A 19,445-nucleotide genomic window follows, 5' to 3' on the forward strand; every position below is an offset into this window, starting at 1 on the left:
GGAGCCATCATAAAGTGGAGAGATCTGAGCTTTAGGTAAATGCAGAGCCATGCTTTTTCATGCAATAATAAAAGCAAACAAAGCAAATGAAAAGTGAGAACTAGTGTCATCATTCGTTGCTGCTGCCACGTGGCCACAGGAAGCGCTCCTACTGGCTCACGCAGCTTTGAATCGCCAGTGCTTTTTGCGCGCATTTTCACAGTGGTGAGCTGTGCATTTCTTTGTCCCTTCAAAGTTTGGCAGTCGAGGTAGGATGCATCGCTAGCTCGTGTTAGTTTCATTTATGCATCCGAAATGCAAAATGGGTGAGTGTACAATTCAAAATGGTCGTATCATGAGAACAAGAGAGAGAGAGATAGTCTTAGTTTCAATCCTAACCCTCCACCCCTCCACCGTCACCCGCTCGCAAGATGTCCACCCCTCAAAAAGTTTCAGGGGAACGCCCTGCTCTCCGCATATAAACATACCTGCCAGCACTCCCAAGTCTTTTGCCATGCTTACGAATTTGGGCTGGTTCTACAATTTTATAAATGCTGCATCAACTTTTACGAAAAACAAATTCTGTTCGCGAGAATGTTTTAAAGCTGTGGAAATATGAGGTAGTGCAAGATTGCAAAAATACATGCCAGAAGATATTGTGATGGCATCTGCGCCACCCTCTCATGGCAGTGCAAAGTGCCATGCCATATACAGTCAGGCCAACTTATAATGAACCTGAGCACACACATGCCTGTTTGTTATACAGTTAAAACTCAATATAACGAACTTCAGTATACCGAAATTCTCTATATAACAAAGTATTTAACTTTTCATAGACACCATGTATTTAGAACCTCAGTATAAGGAAGTGCGTTTATACACGCTTTCAATATAACGAAATTTTACTGCCGCCGCAAAGGAATACCGAGACAATAAATGAAACCTTCCACAGACGGTCAATTGATTGAATTACAAGTGGTTGCTTCCGAATGCAACTCTCAAATTGCGCGCCGTGTAACAAGAGCGACCACTGAAGTTCCGTATAAAGTCCAAATGCGATAAGATCCTATCACGCCCTGCGCACTGTGGGCTTTAGGTGCGAGTGAAAACGCATGAGGGTGAGACAAGAAAGATGGTGGCTTCATGAGTGCCGCCTTCCCGCGAAATCAAAGGGAAAGAGGGGAGGGGAGCGAGCTCGTAACGTGATGAAGCACGCGCGAGAGGGGGTGGTGGCGGGTAGAATGGAGTTAGGTAAGTTGGCAATCATCTTGAATTCTGCCGCACGTCTCAGCTGTGGCTGTGCATGGATGTAAGCGCGGATGAGCGCATACGCAGCCCCGCCCACACCCTGCTTTAAATGTAATCTGCTGCATGTATGAAGAGTGGGCGTGCCGAGACGGTGTGGCATCATGTAAGCTGTCTTCCCACACGTTTGGTATTGGAAGTTGCGTAATCTCAAATTTTGTAGTCCCGATGAAACGAGAGGCAGACGAAGCATTCGCTCCCCGCTGCTGGTGCTTTTCATGATAGCGTCGTCCCAGTACAGGTGACGCTGTCAGCCACGGGTGCGGAGTGGACGCAACGTGAAGGCGTGGCTGGCTTTGCTTTATTCATACTGCTGATGTGAAGATACTGTTCATGTGGCATGAAAACGTATCATTCGTTGCCAACTCCCAAATTCAACCAGATGAATTGTTTTCTCATTCATATTTGCTTTCTTCGATTGCCCGATAATTCGGAAAATTTTACGGCTCGTTTTTGCTTAAGAAAAATCGATCAGAGGCTCTACTTATTTGCATAAAACGTTGAATTTCAGTACAACGAAATTTCGATATAACGAAGCAAATTGCCAATTTTAACGACTTCATTATATCGAGGTTTAACTGTATGAGTAAGTTTGTAATAAGTGGAATGCTGCTCAGAAAAGTCGCTAGTCAAAGCAAAGTTCTTTAAATAAATTCGGTGATGGTCGTCTGGCTTCTGCAGTGCAGGCCTGACGACGGCTGCCTCTAGTTTATTTAATCTTTATTACGGTACGTCTTAGAATCATGTAATGTCGTTGCTGAAAATCCGTCATATGTAATGCGAGTTCAAATATAAAATGTTTTATCGCCGATATCGGCATTTAACAAATAAATACTTGTAATGAGTATCCAGCATAACAAAAGTATTCTTGTCAGATATGCTTCATTACAGTTAGGTTCTTCTGTAAGAGTCCCCGGTTATAGCATCTGGTGGATGCTGTGTGACTTCGTGTTTGTGCACTTGCAGGTCTGCATGGAGGGATTGGAGGAGGAGTCTAAACCTGTTGCCAGTGTGAGCATCCGCAGGTGAGCTGCCTAACATTCCTGTGTGCACAATGCTATAGTACCTGCCTCTATGCTACTGCCTCTATGCTACTGCACCTGAAGCAGAACTCAACCGCAAACCATAAATACAGTAGAACCCCACTGTCAAAAAAAACGTAAGAGCCAGGAAACGTAAGAGCCGAGAAACGGGAAAAATTGAAAAATGAGAGCAGTGGTGATTGGCACACAATTTTATTTCAGTGCTAGCGCTTGAAAAAATCGTGAAGCATTGCCTGGTGCATTTTCTCACGCCCCAGCAGCACGAGGCGTTTTTCGAGAAGCTGCAGTGCCGTGTGGCACTCGACATCGTCGCTTGAGCTCACGTACCTTCTGAGCAAATCTAGTGCCGTTACGGCCGACGAGGAGGTTGGATCCAGCAGCTGCTCCCTTTCCCCCTCCTCCTCCTCAACTTCGTATTCACTGCTGCACACATCGGCACACTCGGCCACGATTTCGTCCACAGATAAAACCTCGGAGGTGACAACGGCGTCATCAATAGAAACGTAATCACTGTACGCAATTCCATCACCAACAATTTGCATCGCTGTGCAGAGTTCGTCGCAGTTGGCGAAGGCTTCATCTCCAACGGCTTCGGTGCCGTCTACACGCGCGCTGAAGCACTTCGCGAAGCAGTGTTGAACCATACTTGCAGTGACAGCGCTCCACGCCGAAGCTAAATAGTGCATGGCATCTATGATTGTGATGCCTGTCGGCTGTTTGCTATGCTCCACATTGGCCAGAGATCGCTTTACAATGCATTTCCGGTAGAAGTGCTTTACGTTTTTGATTATGCCAGCGTCCAAGGGCTGAAGGTGGCTTGTGGTGTTGGCGGGCAGAAAAACCACCTTGATATTTCGTAGAGACTTGGTGTCTTTCGGATGCGCGGAGCAGTTGTCTAGAAAAAGAATTACTTTCCTGTCCTGGCAGCCCATCTTCGAGTCCATATAAGACAAAAACTCTTCAAAAAGCGAGCATGTCATCCAGGCCTTGCTATTGTTCCTGTAGTGGCAGGGCAGGTGGCGAATATTCTTAAAGCAGCGTGGGTTCCGAAATTTGCCGATAACCCAGGGTTTCATCAATTTGGAGCCATCTGAGTTGCAGCACAGTAGCACTGTTAAGCGTTCCTTGCTGCATTTTCCTCCGTGGCAAGCCTCACCTTTTAGGCTCAGTGTCTTGGATGGCTGCACTTTAAAGAAAAGGCCTGCTTCATCGGCATCGAAGATATCCCTGGGTGCGTAGCCGCTGATAACGGACGCCACGGTCTCTTTCCAGGCGTCAACGATTGCTGTGTCGACGCTAGCAGCCTCTCCATTGACCGTCCGGTAGCATATTCCATGCCTCTTCTTGAATCGGTCGATCCATCCATTTGACGCAGAAAAACTGTCGATGCCCAGCTTGTCGGCAATCTCAATTGTTTTTTCTCGCAAGATGGTGCCGTCAAAGTTGACTCCTTCGGCCCTCGCTTGTTTAAACCACTTGAATACAGCTTCATCAAGCGGCATGTGCTCCGCATCCCGGGCTTGCTTGCATCCGCCGGCAAAGTTTCTGGCGTTTTCTTCAATTCCGCTCCTTCTTGCGACAATGGTATTGAGAGTTGAAGGCGTTAGTCCTAGTTCCTTCGCTAAACACACCCTCTTCCGCGTCGGATTTTCTTCCACAGCGCGGAGGATATTCAGCTTCTCTTGCAGCGAAAATGCTTTTCGTTTTCTTGATCCCATGCTGGTGGTAGACTATGCTTCCACGGCAGTCAAACAAAGACGGCTCAGACTGGAGCCAAAAACTTTTTTCTGCACGTCCGTGCGGCCTGAACCGAAGGAGATGAGCGATGGCGCAAAGGAGCCACTACACACAGTCAGCCACGTTGACAAGCAGGAGCGTTTGGCGCAGCGGCTGGCAGACAACTTGGAGCGTCGGAGTTATAATGTCGAAGCGGAAGAACGAAGCTAGCACAACCACCTCATGCGACGACTCGCAACACAAAGGCAGCGCGAGATAACAACTGCGGGAAGCAAGGACGGACCACTTGGACGCGATGACGATGAGTCCACGCCAACGCGACGGCTCTCTGGGCATCGGAAACGAATCTCGAAGGCCCTGCTTTTATATGCGTGCGCCGAAACAAATTTTAATGCTAAAAACTCGCCACCTATAAATAGTAAATACTGATCTCGAAGGCCATAATTTTGCTGGCGGGAGCCGGAAACGTAATGGGCTTCGCCCATTGTGCGGCTAATCCTACAGTCAAGTCAAGTCAAGCTACTTGAAAAGTCAATATGGCCGTCGGCACTGGCCGTTTAGAGTGCCGATTCGCGACGTAACATGCGGGAACGTTCCCACACTTGCGACGTAACAGCGGGGTTCCTAATGCATTGGGTTCTATGGGAGCTGTGCCGGGACCGGCCGAAAACGACATAACAGCCAGAAAAACGCAGCACCCAGGAACGTAACAGCGGGGTTCTACTGTATAGTTATTAATTGCATGAACTGAAGTGGAGCATTAATTTTTTTCATTCTGGAGAGAAACCAAAAAGAAACACCAATGGTTTTCAGTTCAGGTTGAGCTTTTCATCCATGCATTGCCTGCACTTGTCGCTCAACTGTGCCACCTCATTATGATATGGAAATGAGCTTGCTGTCATTTTAGAAGTGGCAGCACTATTATTGCGGCTTTCAGTGGTCGCCACAGGAGGTAAGCAGGTTCGTAATACACTCGTGAACGTTTAAAATTGGTGCCGGTCAAAATTTTATCCGGTAGTAGGAAACCTATAATTCGTGAAATCAAGAGGCCCTTCCTAGCGGGGCAGCCCCTTTTGATCATACCGATATGTAAATTGAAGTAGCTGCAATAAAAATGACTTATTGCTTCTGAAGTGTGCTTCCAAGATTGAGAACAGTACACTTACTTTTTTTTATAAGTCTTTCCATGCAGCGCAGGAGTACTGTCCAGCTTTAGTACAAAATAAATTTATGCTGTTATTGTGTACCTGTTCATAGGTTATGCAAACGAGCATAAACCGGTTTGAACAGTTATTTTTAGCGGTGCGCGAATACCGAATAGTAGATTTCAAATAGAATATTGAATCGAATCAAGAAAGAAAAGCGAAATATCAAATATGAGAAAATCTTTTACAAATTTTAATGCTTAAAAATTTTAGGCAAGAAAATACAGTGCTGCGGATGCTCGGGCGCCTCCTAGCATTGCGCATAACAAGAATGTTGCAAGCTAGCAGTAACATAAGTACATAGAGATATGTGCAGTACAGTCTACTCTTACTAAAGGCAGCACCAAATTAGGGCTCAATTTGGTGCCTACACTATGATAAAAATTTGCACCGACTGAAACTGCTGAAAGTTGAGCCCAGGAAGAAGAAGTTGCTTGCAGTGCTCTACGTACAGATATGCAAACAGATACAGTAGACTTCCGTTAATTCGACTCTGGTTAATTCGATCTCGACTGACAGTCCCTGCCAGCACCCATACATTTCTACGGGCCCAAACCTCCGGTATTTCAGTCTCAGAATTGGCCTTTGCCAGATAATTTGAACTTGAGTCAGCTTCGTCTCAACACAGCTGTATTGTGCAGTAAAGCATACCGAGAATGGAAAGGAGGCACTGTCGCCGGACGTATTACACGTTCCTATACAGGCATGAACATGCAACCTCCCGTCACAGTATGAGCACCAGATGCCGAAAAAGCATACTGGCAGCTATTCAGAGCGGTTTCTGACGTTGCTGTGGCAGTTTGAGCCCTCGTTTCACCTGCTACGCGTGTCTCGTATGTGAAACCGTTAACGGGGCTTAGTACGCATTCCTTAATTATATGCCCACAGCCGTGTACCGAGAAGCGGAGAAAAACCATCTGGTGCTTTGTGAAAGCTAGCGAAAAGGAAGGCGTTAAGATGAAAAAACGCTTAACCTTGCACTCGGCCGCGCAACGCTTCAAACAGCGAAGCTAGGCGATCGTAGCCCAGCATTTTCCGGAAGTGCACTCAAACTTTTCATCTTATTACTCATGATGATGATAATTCCTTTTCGCGCGTCTCGGACTTACATCCGTTACTGCACGTTGCATAGCGCAGCTTGCAACACCGACACCGCGTTCCAATGCCGACACTGTGTTCCAGGAGACCCCCGGTCCATGAATGCGTCTCTCTCTCCCTCTCATATCGCGCAAAACCTCTTCACCTCGCAGAGCACGAGCGTACGAACACGCCAGCTGTGGACGAAGACGACGACGCTCGAACGCAATCATATGGTTCGCATAAATGCATGCTCTGCAGGCGTGGCTGTATAGCGTAGTGGTTACGACGCTCGCCTTGGGACCGTACGCGGGCTCGAATCCCGCCTCGGCAAGAAAGTTTATTTTCTTTTCTTGGTAGTTTCTTGCTACGCACCAGAAATTACGGCTGGCTTAAACAGCTTCGCTGTTAAAAAATCAGTTTCGCCCGAAAGGCGATGCGTCAATTGTGATAGCAAATTAGTAGAGAGCTATACAGAGTACGGATAGTAGTTTTATTGGCTGTATAAACTTGGACACATTCGCTTACTAACTGAACTAACAAGCATGATGTCAGCGTGCACAAGCAATCATGAATAAGATCACACTCGATGACCGCACACAACTGCTGTCAAACGCTGGCGTGAGCAAGCGCGGCAGCAGCAGCAAGTGAAGGTTCGTGCGGTCTATTGCTTCAACGGAAACTGAGCGGCGAAAGCACAGTGCATACAAAAGTAGGAGCCGTATGCAGATCACTTTAAAGATATGGTGCGCGCAACCGCCCGCAGCCATGCAAAGTAGGCAGTTGCTGGCAGAGTAGAAGCCGGACCCCCTTCCCCCCGCACTGCCTTTCCACTTACCTCCTTTCACATGCGAGATTGAGTCACCAGTTCCCCTTGCGCCTGGTTGCAAGATACGCAGTTGGTGCCGCAGTACAACGTCACCCCCCTCCCTCCTTCTCATCCCCTCAAAGCCTTTCGCGCCACGGAAGACATTGCGTTTGCTCTCCGCCGAGCGTTCACTCTCCGTGAAAGTGCGCGTCCCTTGCATGCTTTCACGCGCACATACAGCATATGGCGCGTGGCGATGATCTTATCGCCCTTGGACTTTATATGGAACTTCACAGCGCCGACGGCAGAAATCCATTGGAGTGTCCATATAATTGGCAACAAAGACTCCGAACGTCGAGGGGACATGTAAAGCCAACAAAAGAGCGGGGGTCGATCTAGAAGTCTGATGATGGACTGCCAGTAAACTTATTAGGCGTTTCGGTGCTCATACTGTGACCGGGGACACGGTGCATGTGCGTGTGTGTATTATGGAACACCTGCCATGTCCCATAACAGTGGCACCTCCCCCCACCCCCGCTTGGCTTGCTTCACCGCATAACGCGGCTGTATTGCGGCGAAGCAAACTTCAAAGGCAAGCACTGCCAAGTAACTCAACAGGGTGTTTTTGGCATTTTCTTTTTTATTATTATTATTCAACCCACTGAATAATTCGGCCCATCAGGATCGAATTAACCGACGTCTACTGTAATGTAATGTGGGCAGTGCTGCAGTGTAGACGTGTTGAAGGCTGAAGGTAGACATGCTTTTTGTATCCTGTACTGGGCTTGTTCACTTTCATTTTGTTCCTGGCACCCGTGTTCCTCTTCATGTTGCCAGTGCATTGCATTTCACCTTGTGCATTTTGCTTGTATATTGAAAATTAATAAGTGCACATTAAATTACATTATGTTGTCATAATTAATCCCAAGTTCTCAACTGTAGTGTCGCATCTCTTGTAGCACCTGTGTCACTTTAGGACATAAAGGCCATCATTCAGACTGTTCTAATTAGTCCCCATTCTTTATTTCAGCGATGGGTCAGTCCATGTTTCGTGCACAGACAAGCACAATGGCCGCACTGAATCCGTCACGCTGGATCCGACGACCACTACTGCCACACCAGATGCTTCGGGAAGCTGACGATGCTGCTTCTTTAACTTAGGTTTCTCGCTTAAGCAGCCCTGCTCGGCTGTCGTAGTCAGTGAACATGTTTTTCGCCGGCCTCTCTGTCTGTGAATTGTTCTTTTTTTTTTTTTTGCACCAGTCAGCGGCACGGGTGTTGGTGTCCTTCGTGATGCGTGAAACTTGACGACAGAAGCAACGGCGAGTGCCCTGGGAGAAACGTTTTTTTACGTTAGTCTCCACGTCGTGATGTGTTTTGTAAGGTATGCGGTGTGAGAGTACTCATGATGCTTGTAGGCTGGCAGTTGATGTTTGTTTTGTTTGTTCATTTTTTTTTCTTCTGTGTAAATACAGTGTTATGTTAGGCAGGTCTCTGTCAAAAGCAGAATGTGCCACCATCTGCCGAAAGCTTTTGAAGGCACGAGCATTGAGGACCAGAGTGTATTATCGACAAAATTACGTCATGTGGTGGAATGGCCACTAGGCCTTTTTTTTTTAAGCTTCAGAATGGCGAGAGAGGTCAAGGACCTGGTCATGGTGATGATGACTAATTGTGGCATTGAAAGCATTGCAGAAGATCCTCCCCATTTTGTTGCTATCTCTCATGGGCTCAGTACGAGTCTTGCTTATCGTCTCAAGCACGCGTTAAACAATATGACACTGCCTCGAGGTTCTTGTTGCCCTGGGCTGCTTACGCACAGAACAAGGTTCAACTCTTGTTTTATGTCATTTCATAAAAATTTGTTTGGAACCAATTTGGATGCTTTCCTGTTTTTCTCTTTGTTGAGGGGAGGGGTGTAGGAATTCTGTCCTACAACCTGGTGGTGGCATTGAATGCCAAATGTTATGCTCTCTTATGGCATCTTCGGCTGGTAGTGTTGGAGTGCTCTAGACTACTTTCATGAGCAGCATTGTCTTCTACTGGTTTAAAGAGGGCATGCCTTACATTCACCTGGTTCTTTGCGATCACTGTCCACTTGGTTGAGCATTCTCAGGCGCTCAGAGCCCAGTGGTCCAGAGTCAGAGTGGTTCCGGTCACGTGTTCACAGCATGGTGTTGCAGCATCGCCAATATCGGTGGCAGTCGACAGTAATCCAGGCCACTGCGTGCTGGGGTCATAACGAACGATCGTCCTGTCGGTGTGTCCGCCGTATTTTCTGGCACCGTCGGGAGCATGCCGAGACCTTTGGCAAGGCTTCGACACGAAATGTGATTTTTTTCTTTAGTCACGTGGTTTTGTTTCTGTCATTTCCTCCTCGGAGAGCAAGTCATACATTCGACTTGCGAGCTTGTCCTCTGCATCCGAGTTCGAGGAACACTGGGTCTGCTCAACTCTGAATTAGAATATGGAGGTGACCAGTCGAAGGTGCCATGCCATTAATGCAACATTCTAGCATTTGTGCTCATGTCACCCTTGCAAACACTCCAAAACCTTTATACAGTCAAACCTAAATAGTTTTAACAATATATCAGAATAACAAAGAGCAGCCACAGCACCGCAAAATAAATCGCTGACTACAATGTTCCCATGCTGTGTTATTGGTCAAAACAATTAAATCTGGCTACTGGGTGTCTTTGCCAAAAGGAAAAGCAACACGAAATCCCTGGCGGGAAAAAAATAACAGCTCCCGTTCTCGCCTGTGTGCTGGGTACCCCTTCACTGCATCACCACCCTTGCATGCGTCTTTCCCATCTCCCTTCCTCCCCTCCGCAAACACGAGTCAACTGCACCGACAGCTGCCAACGCCCACTGGGGCAGTCAATTTCTGTTTCAGAGGGGTGGAAGGGAGATAGGAAGGAGGCGTGCGAGGCTGGTGATGTGACAGGTGTACACGCAGCACACCTTTGCCAGCTCTCAAGTGTTTTTTGTTTTTTTTTCCTGGATTTCATGTTTTCTTTTTGGCACAGACACCCAGTAGCCTGATTTAATTATTATAACCAATAACACGGTGTGGGAACATTCTAGTTAGCAGTATGTTTTACCGGCACGCTCAGAAGTTCACAGTGCTGTAGCCACTCATTTTAACTTTATAAAAACCGGTAATGTTATAAGTGGGTTCAGCTCTATCTCGTCAGTGTTTCCCAACCCTCGTACTTGTTAACTGCCATCCTTTCACGTGCGAGACGCACGTGATAAGAGTGTTGACTACCGGTACTCATTTAGTTTTGCCAGAGTTTGCGACATTTAAGGGCAGTAAAGGTTTTTTTTACTGTGGAAGTACGAAATGCCAGTCCAGAAAAGGCATAAAACTGCACACGTGCACAATGTGCCTGTTACACAAACTACCTATAGGTTGTGAAAGTGTTGGGTTCTGCAGCATTTCCTGTACCAAGATGCAGGGGCATGGTTGGTACCGTTGAAAAAGGCACTAACTCTGTAGGAGTAGTTTTGCAGTACATTGCTACAAGCGCTTTAGTGAAGGAAGTAAAACAAGGGAAATGTTTCATAACCTGAGCCAACACCCCCCCCCCCGTCCCTTCTTAATAGTGCCTGTCCTCCGCCACATTGTTTGTCAGCAGACGCGCTTCACTTTGCTACGAATGCGGTCTGGCTGTAAGGGGGCCTCGTGGTGTACCGATGCGCACAGAACGCGTACTTCAAGAAAGGGAAAAGACAGATGCACACTCCCTGCTATAGTTTTATTACACGCGAACCTACCTCTTTCAGGCGCTGCATTTACAATTGTATAGGTCTAGACAACGCCTTAAAATTTACCGTATTTGCACAAATATAACGCAACATTTTTAAAATTATCTATTTTCAGCCTAAAACATGCCTCGCATTATATTCTGGTTCGTGACATGGATATACCAATTTTTTTATTATTTTTATTTTATTCTGCTGCTTCAAACTGCACGGAGCTAAACCACTAGGCATCGCCGCGATTGCCATCACGTACGTAGTCTTGTTCAAAGCTTTCACGTGTACAATTGTGCCGCAGGCACTTCTCAAGTGCTGTCTGTCCAATAACCTTGAAGGATGACGCATTCTCACCAAGTGACGAAAACGGCAGTAACAAGTAAATTGTGTATGCACTCAATCTTTCACCTAATTTTACGACGGCAGTTTGCAGTAACGACGAATAAAGCATTGTGGGCATCTGCTTTTATGCGTCTTTTCCTGTTTCTTTGCAGCATTACTTTGCGTTGTAACGGTAATATGTATTTTTTTTTTCTTTCTTCGAGAGGCCAAAAGTCCCCCCTCGCATTATATTCGCGATTGCATTATTTACGTCCAAAAGCAGTAAAATCTGAAGCACCAATGAATCTGATGTGATTAACAGTGATCTAACAAGGGTTTTTGGAGCCAGTGTTCCAACAACAGTGTTAGCTCTAGATCTAGAGACGCCCCTTATTCAACCAGTGTTGATACTTCAAGTTTTCATCTTGCCGTGTACCTCTGTCTTTAACGACCCTAACACTTTGTTAGTGCTTCTGATTAGATATTTTTGGTTTGACCTGTGCTCCAGAATTTGTTGATATGTGTCAAGTGTGCTAGAGCACATTCACACCGACGAGCAATGGTCGTGCGACCACCTCGGTCGCAAATGCTGGCTGTGGTCGAAAAGCGACCGTTTTAGGGCAGTCATTCACTGTGGAGTCGTTCAACTCAGCGAGAGGCATGTCAACGCATTAAGTTGGCACATGCAAGTGAAGGTGCATTGCCATGGCCACGTTTTCTGTGCCAGAGGTGCTGTCGCCATCGGAGTACGTCAACTGCAGTGAAACATGTGAATCAAGCAGACCTCCAGCGAGTCTCGCGTTCATATTGGCAGTGGAAAAATGATGAAAACATGAACACAAAGAAAAAAATGAATTGGACGGGATGAGTTTGTCACTCCTAGTAGGAATTCAAGTTGTATAGCAACCAACTTAGCCTGGCTTGACTCAAGTTAGTCACATCAATATAGCCATCAATACACATTGGGAACAAGAATAACAAGTGAAAGCCAGTGAGAGGCAAGCATGTGCACAGTAGCATGATATGCGTGTAGCTTGCTTTGAATTTTTCTAAATTGTGGAGAATTTTGTTTTTTGTGGTAGGCAGGACACGAAGCATAGTAGACGTCTCTCTTGATGTCTTGTCTTTTTCTGTATGCTGTTTAATCATTTGGACGTAAACTTGTTCACACGCCTACAAATGGCAGGTCGTGTTTGCCGACGCGAACATTACGAGATGTTGCTTGGTTGCCAGTCGTCATTTGTGCAACCTCCGTCAGTTGCCACTGTAAATACACCTTGGAATGGTGGCAGGTTGGACTAGCTGGTAATCCATTCATATTGCAAAAATGTATACCGCAATGCAAGGAACAAGACACGAGCGCTCGTTTTTCTTGTCACTTTGCTCCCTGGGTCGCACTGTTCACCTCTGGAACACGAGCATTAATACACCTTCAGAAAAAAGGGTTTCAAAGCAGAAATGTGCGTATTTGCTGTGATGCCAATATGTCGTCTTGTAGCGTTTTTTATTTTTACAACAATTTGCGATGAGAAAATTTCTCAAGTGGCTCACTGTTTGTGAAGAGCAATGTAGATGAAATGGATGTTGATGTTGTGTTCCCGCACCTGAATATTTTGTGAGTTCAGGCTTAGAGTTCACATTTGTGAGTGCGACAAAGCTCACTGATAAATTTCTCAATCTGTTCTGTCAAAGCACGTTTTTCATGAGACTGTGGATGCAAGAAACGTGTTAAAATTAAATCTTGAACGGACATATAATCGACAGAAAAGGGGCTTATTCAAGACCATGACAGTGCATCCTGTAAACACTGGAAGCAAAACGGAACTAACTATTGAGATAAACTTGTTTTTCACTAAACAAAATCATGTATATACATCTATGCGATTGTGTAATAAAGCTTTAGTTGAGATTCAGCTTTTGTTCCTCGTATGTCTTGTACATTCAGTGTTTCATGCATGCCGTTTTAGTACAACCAAATACCAACTCACACCCTGATCTCTGTTCAGTTAAATGCAAGAAGAGCCGGCTGTGAGATAGCTGATAATGTACAAGCATGATGGACATGTCTCCTAAAGTGGCCAGGCCTTGATAATTGTTTGTAGGCAAAAATCTCGCAAACAAGCGTAATTGTAGCTGTCATTACAAAAGCAGATGGTTTCACAAGTTTCTTTAAAGTGGTCTCTCTGACACAAGTTCTGTGTTGCTAATGTTACAAATAAAGCCCATTGTGAGTGAAATGTGACTCCTGCCATTTCTTTCTTCAAACTTCTTGCCTGTATGTGTAACACTCTTGATCCTGAATCATGAGTAGGAAATTTCCGTAACTGTAAGAATCATAATTACTCTTTGCTTGTGTGTAACAGTCATGATCAATATTACGAGGAAATTTTCCAAACTTTCTAACTATCGTGATCATATTTCTTGCCCCATTTGTAACATTCAGTGGTTCTAGATCACGAGAAGGAACTTTCCAAACAAACTAACATAACCAGAACTGTCTCAAAGTAACAATCTCGTAATATACTGGATCATAATAATGAGGAAATTGCTAGATAGATGAATATCGGAGAGAGAAAGGAATTTCTAGATAAACTGGAATGGCTCTGATGCCAGATGCAGCACTAAAAACAGTTCAAGATATAAGCAGGTGAGCATTACCTTCGTTGCCACATCTCAATTTTAATCACAATTCCGGTTATTTCCACTTCATCTATAAATTTCTTGGTGATCATGATTGTTGCATATATTGGTTTCAGGTTAACCACAATTGAAACTATGTGCACAACTGCCCTGTAATGTTTTAATGTAAAATTGATAACTGTCAAACCACAAGAAGAAAGCACAGTAAGACTCCATGCTGGCGAAACAGCAGAGCTTTATTTGCAATATTGGAAGAACAAAAGGCAGGCAGAAAAAAATCCTGCATCTTCGATAACACGGTTATATTTAAATATTTTGCATTTTGTACATGCCTAAATGCCATGAACATCGAGTAATGCAGGTTTCGCAGCTCATGGGTCAATAGTAAAATCATAACCAGGCAGTACCATCTAAAAGTTGCTCGTTTGCTGGGTTGACACTTATGCCATCTACAAGTACCACTAGGGGGCCAGACCTACAGTCAAACCTTGACCTAACGAACACGAATATAACGAATTATCGGATATAACTAAGCAAGTGTAAAATGTTTCTTGCCAACATTGATATGTAACGAATGTTTGAATAAATAAGGTACTTTTGTGTTGAATGTTGCTTCGTTATAATGAGCCTTGACTATACTATCATGACCACTGGTTATCTCAACTTGTCATAATTTGACATGCAGCTAATGAAGAGTTGCTAACGAGAATGACTCATCGATTTATTCTAGCGAGTGTTGGCTCTGGTTTTTTGCATTTCATTTTTTACTGGCTGCGGCATCTGCTGCATGCATAGAGGATCAATGGGGGGGAGGGCGTGTTGGGATATGTAGGAATGGTCATTATGAACTCCTTCCAATATGAACCCCGAAAGGAATTTTCTTAATGCTGCGACAGCAGCAATGTTGCTGATGAAGCGAGAGGGAGCTGAAAAGGCTTCCGGCAGGCAACATCACAAACTGAAAGGGCGTTACATTTCTTTTTTGTAAGGAACAGCTTTCTGCCAATTGATCAAAAAACAATTTTTGTAAATTTGGCACAATCTTTGTCCTACCTTTGCTAAGAAAATTCACTATGCGACCTCTGAACCTCCTCTGCACCACAAGAGCCTCAACTGCTTGGACCCTTGGTTCAGTGTCCTCCCACACTGTGTGAACATTGAACACAACTGAAAACATGATGCTACCATTCAGGCAAACTGATACCCTGCATCACAGCCTCGTAAAGTGAAAAAACTGTATAAAACATGGCGGTGGCGTACAGGAATGCCTGATGCCATAAAAGTCTGCAATGGCTTCGGCAGTGATATCACAGATCTGGGTTAATAACGAGCCTGCCTTTTGCACCCTTTGAGTTGATGATGTCGTGGTGAGCTGCCTTGGCATCGCCCAGTGGATAGGTGCGATCCATCACGGGGTCAAGCCAGCCGTCTTCGACGCCCTTGATGACTGCTTCCGCTGTGGTTTGCCACTCTTCCTGCAAAGGTAAAGGTCATATGTGCCATCGGATACCGACAAAAAGAAGAGGCTGTTTTTTTTAAGGCACATGAACAGCTGAGCCTAACCGATATCTTTTTTTAAGGAGAGCAAGGGTTATTTGGGAAAATGCATCACTCAAATTGTGATGAGCTACTGTTGAACCTCCGTATAATGAACACAGATATAACATATAAATACAGTATAGACCACTTATAATGTAACCGCTTATAGTGCAGGACCGGATATAGTGCGGTCTTTTCAGACTCCCGTTAATTTTCCCATAGCACTCCATGTATACACGCATCGCTTATAGTGCAGTTGCAGGAAACGAAATACCGGTTACAGTGCGGCTGCCTGGGAGTACAGAAGTCAGCGAAGACGGCGAACGCTCCCCTCAAACGGGCGCCCCAAGGAGTGCTCGAGGAAGAGAGAGAGACGAAGTGGAGGAGAAGGGCACGTGGTTCGAACAAACAGCCAGTGAGGCTGAAACCAGAATCTTGAGTGCGAGTCGTGAAATATCACGGCGCGCATAGCGAGCGAGGGCCGCAAAACTGCCAACACCATCCAACGCTCGCTTCACGATAACGGCAGTAAACGAAACTTCAGGGAGCGGGCGGCGCCAGCACAGCACGGCGAAGGGTACACGCAGAGACCGTGGAATATGAGGCAGGAGGGTGGCAGGGAAGCGGATTTCGCCTCGGAAACTATGCTGCTTCAGTGGCTTCTCTCGCCCTCCCTCGTAGCTCCGTCACTTTCGACTGTCACCGTGCACGCCCGCCGCCGGGCAGGGCACTGCAGGCGCCACCGCTCCAGCCGACCCGGCGCCCGCTCCCCGAAGTTTCGTTTTCTGCCGTTATCGGGAAGTGGGCGTTTGCAGGCATGGGCAGTTTCGTTGGCCGGCCTGGGACAGCGCCGCTGCTTCCCTCTGCGCCGTAGCCGCAGCGTGCAAGGTCAACACGTGACTAGAAAGTAGAGGAAGCATAAAGGAGAAAGAAGGGTTCACTGCCATTTTCTACGCGTGGCTGAGACGTCGGCACAGTCGGCACGTACACGCATGTTCCGGCGCAACGCAGAATCGGCGACCTTGCCATTTGAGAGAGGGTGAAATTTTTGCCGCGTTTTTTTTTTCTTTCTTTTCTTTTGTTGTTTTGTTCGCGCGAGACATTGAGGGGTCTCTCCTAAGCTTTTACTCTATGGCGGTGCCGGAGCAATGCCGGTCGGAGGCGCCGCCGCGTGAATTATTTAGAATTAACAAGATTCGACTGTAAATTTAATGCAAACGTTCTAGACTGTCGCATAAGCGTGGCGGCTCGGTGCAAATGTTTTGCATATGTGCGGGCCTTGAAAATTGTTGCTTTCGTTATAGTGCGGTACCGCTTGTAGTGCGGATATTCGCGAGTCCGGCGACTTACGTTATAAGCGGTCTACACTATACAGAGTCGCCAGTATCGCATGTTACAAATATATGCGTATAACAAACACTGCATATAACGCAGGTTTTTTTTTGTGTTGGAGGTGATTTCGTTATAACATGGTTAAAATGTATTTTCAAGGGTCATTACGATGAGCGCATAAACCATGAAACCAGATGAACCAAAAATGCATCGTGCAACCAAAGCCAGGCCAACTGAACTTCAGTCCCCATTGCCATCACTCGCTCCAGTATAGACTTTTGGGAAACTTAACACGGTCGCTTCAGTAGCAAGATGGGATAAACAGCATACAGTTAATCCTGGATATAACGAAATTGACAAATTCTCGCAAAACTTCGTTATAAAGAGGATTTCGTTATATGCAGGTTCGGCACGAAAATTCAAAAAAAAAAATGCTTAACGTATAAACTCGATTCTAACGCGCCCTCAATTGTAACGCGCACCCGTTTTCCATTTTCGTCAAAGCACTCATCCTTGGAATGTCACACCAGGTACCGGATGCGTGGACGCGTGTCGTTTTGCACAAGCGCGAGGCATCGGAAACGAAGAGCGAGCGTCACGATGGCGTCGTAGCGTCGTAGTGTTACAGTAGAACCCCACAGTTACGTTCCCGGGGGCTGCGTTTTCCCGGCTGTTCGTTTTCGGCCGGTCCCGGCACAGCTCCCATAGAACCCAATGCATCGGTAACCCCGCTATTGCGTCGCAACTGTGGGACCGTTCCCGCATCATACGTTGCGAACTGTCACCCCGCGCCGGCCCGAGCGGCCATTTTGACTTTTCATGTCGCTTGGCTTGGTGGCTTGACGATGGCATTGGCCGCCCAAAGTGCCGGGGGCGACAACTATGACGTATTTTCGGTTTCCGCCAGCAAAAGTATGGCCCTTGAGATCCGTATTTGCTATACAAAGATGGTGTCTATGACGCGTCAAAGGGCGATAACGCAGTCGCCACGCGTCGTATGCTGTATGTGCGAGTGAAAACGTGCGAGGGGAGCCAACGACTGCGTCTAAATCTCGCGCGCACAAGTAAAGCAGGGAGGAAGCGTGCCTTCTTCCGTTGCGCTCAAGGCACCAGCGAGGGAGTGAGGGGGAGGGATAGCGGGGCGGCGTTGCACTGTGCTCTGGCATCAACTGCGTACTGCGCAGCGGCGCGCGGTCCAGGCCGTATCTTGAAAGCGATCTGCGTTGGGACAGTCTCGTAGCTTTGTGCGTGCTGTGTGTTCTCGGCGCTCAGTTTGCGTTGAAGCGATAGACAACAGCACGAAGGTCATTTCGCTCGCTTCTCCCGCGGCGCTTCCACCCGCCGCCAGCGTTTGACAGCGCGTGTCCGCGCTCATCGAGTGTGATGTGTCACAGCGTGTACCAGTGCGTCGGCAACATCAGCTGGAAAAGGAGAGAGTGTCGGCTTGGCGGGCTAGGCCAGCTGCAGCAAGCGGCAGGATCACATTTGAATGAAGGGAGGGGGAAAGGTCATGCCTGCGGCGCCAAGATCACCGGGTCGAGGGATGCAGGCCCGCCTCGCACACGCACGCACGCACACGTGCGCTGACTTCGCATTCCGTCACGGCGGAGAAGGTACTTCCGGTTACTGCTCGCGCAAAAATGACAAAATTTGGGGCGAAATCTCTAGGTTGTGGGAGGGGGAAATTCGTTATATCGAGGGGGTCTCCCGCTGCCACTTCGTTACGTAGAGGTCTCAAATACATGTGCTTCTATGGAGTAATGGCGGGGAATAGAAAAACTTCGTTATATTCAGGAATTCGTTATATGGAGGTTCGTTATAAGCAGGTTTAACTGTAATTCAATGGTGCTTAAGTATGTCGGAGACACTGTAGTACATCCCTGAACTGACACAAGCACCACCGACCACTTTGGAAAGCTGTGGAAAGATGGATAGTTGGGACATGTTGGTCGAGCATGCTCCGAAGTGAAAGGCGCGAATATGACAATGGACAAAGAGAAAATCGCACACACAGGGCACTCTTGCTCGCATTGTCACCCCCCCCCCTCCCCCCGGATTGTGTGCTGCCATCTACCAGAAACACGGCAAACGACTGAGACGAAACCAGCATTGCACGAAAATAGAAAGTACCATCAACCTTGACCATTTTTTACTAGAAATGTGTGATTGAGCCCAGCCTGTGCATGGCATGGAAGGGGTTAAAATAATTAATTTTAGAGGTTAACTGTGTTGTTGGTTTGCCGTGTTGTTTCCGAGTGGCATAACCAAAGGAATGTGCAAGAATGTTGGAGGTATTGACATTGGAACAACCATTATCCTTGTCCTAGTTGTAGCCATCAATGTATACCAACTAGGATATTTCTCAGTCCTCATTCCTTCCTTGTGTTTCTGCTGCGGCACGGTGACTATACCTAGACAACATACAGAAGACGCAACCAACTACTACGCTTTCGTTACAGAAAGGCACAGGACGTGAATGAGAAGCGCACAGGACACAACGCTGTACTTTTAACTGAACGGAACCACAGTTCTGTTTGTTGGCTCTCACCAATAAAGAGAGTCCCTATCTGGAAAATAACCTGTGTATCGATTTATTCCAATAGCTTCTGTGCTATAGCGGGGAAATGGCAAACAAAAAATTTGGCAGATACTCTCAAGGCTGCTTATGTGTGGCAATGCGAAGGCATTATACCGTTT

At 46.6% G+C, this 19,445-nt stretch overlaps 2 protein-coding genes across 2 annotated transcripts in view; one reads left to right on the forward strand and one right to left on the reverse strand.

Annotated features, from left to right (window-relative positions):
• The window catches only part of LOC119466450 (heat shock 70 kDa protein 14), a 53,881-nt gene extending 40,731 nt beyond the window's left edge, over nt 1-13,150 (forward strand). The window contains exons 13-14 of the mRNA XM_037726967.2: nt 2,251-2,309; nt 8,185-13,150. Coding sequence (XP_037582895.1) covers nt 2,251-2,309; nt 8,185-8,293 — 168 coding nt within the window. The 3' untranslated portion in view covers nt 8,294-13,150. The remainder of the gene's footprint in view (nt 1-2,250; nt 2,310-8,184) is intronic.
• Nucleotides 13,151-14,066: 916 nt separating this feature from the next.
• Nucleotides 14,067-19,445, reverse strand: part of LOC119466452 (quinone oxidoreductase-like) — a 30,218-nt gene continuing 24,839 nt past the window's right edge. The window contains exon 7 of the mRNA XM_037726970.2: nt 14,067-15,352. Within this exon, the coding sequence (XP_037582898.1) occupies nt 15,185-15,352 (168 nt within the window). The 3' untranslated portion in view covers nt 14,067-15,184. The remainder of the gene's footprint in view (nt 15,353-19,445) is intronic.

The sequence above is a fragment of the Dermacentor silvarum genome, chromosome 10, assembly GCF_013339745.2.
Source record: "Dermacentor silvarum isolate Dsil-2018 chromosome 10, BIME_Dsil_1.4, whole genome shotgun sequence".
NCBI lineage: Eukaryota > Metazoa > Arthropoda > Arachnida > Ixodida > Ixodidae > Dermacentor > Dermacentor silvarum.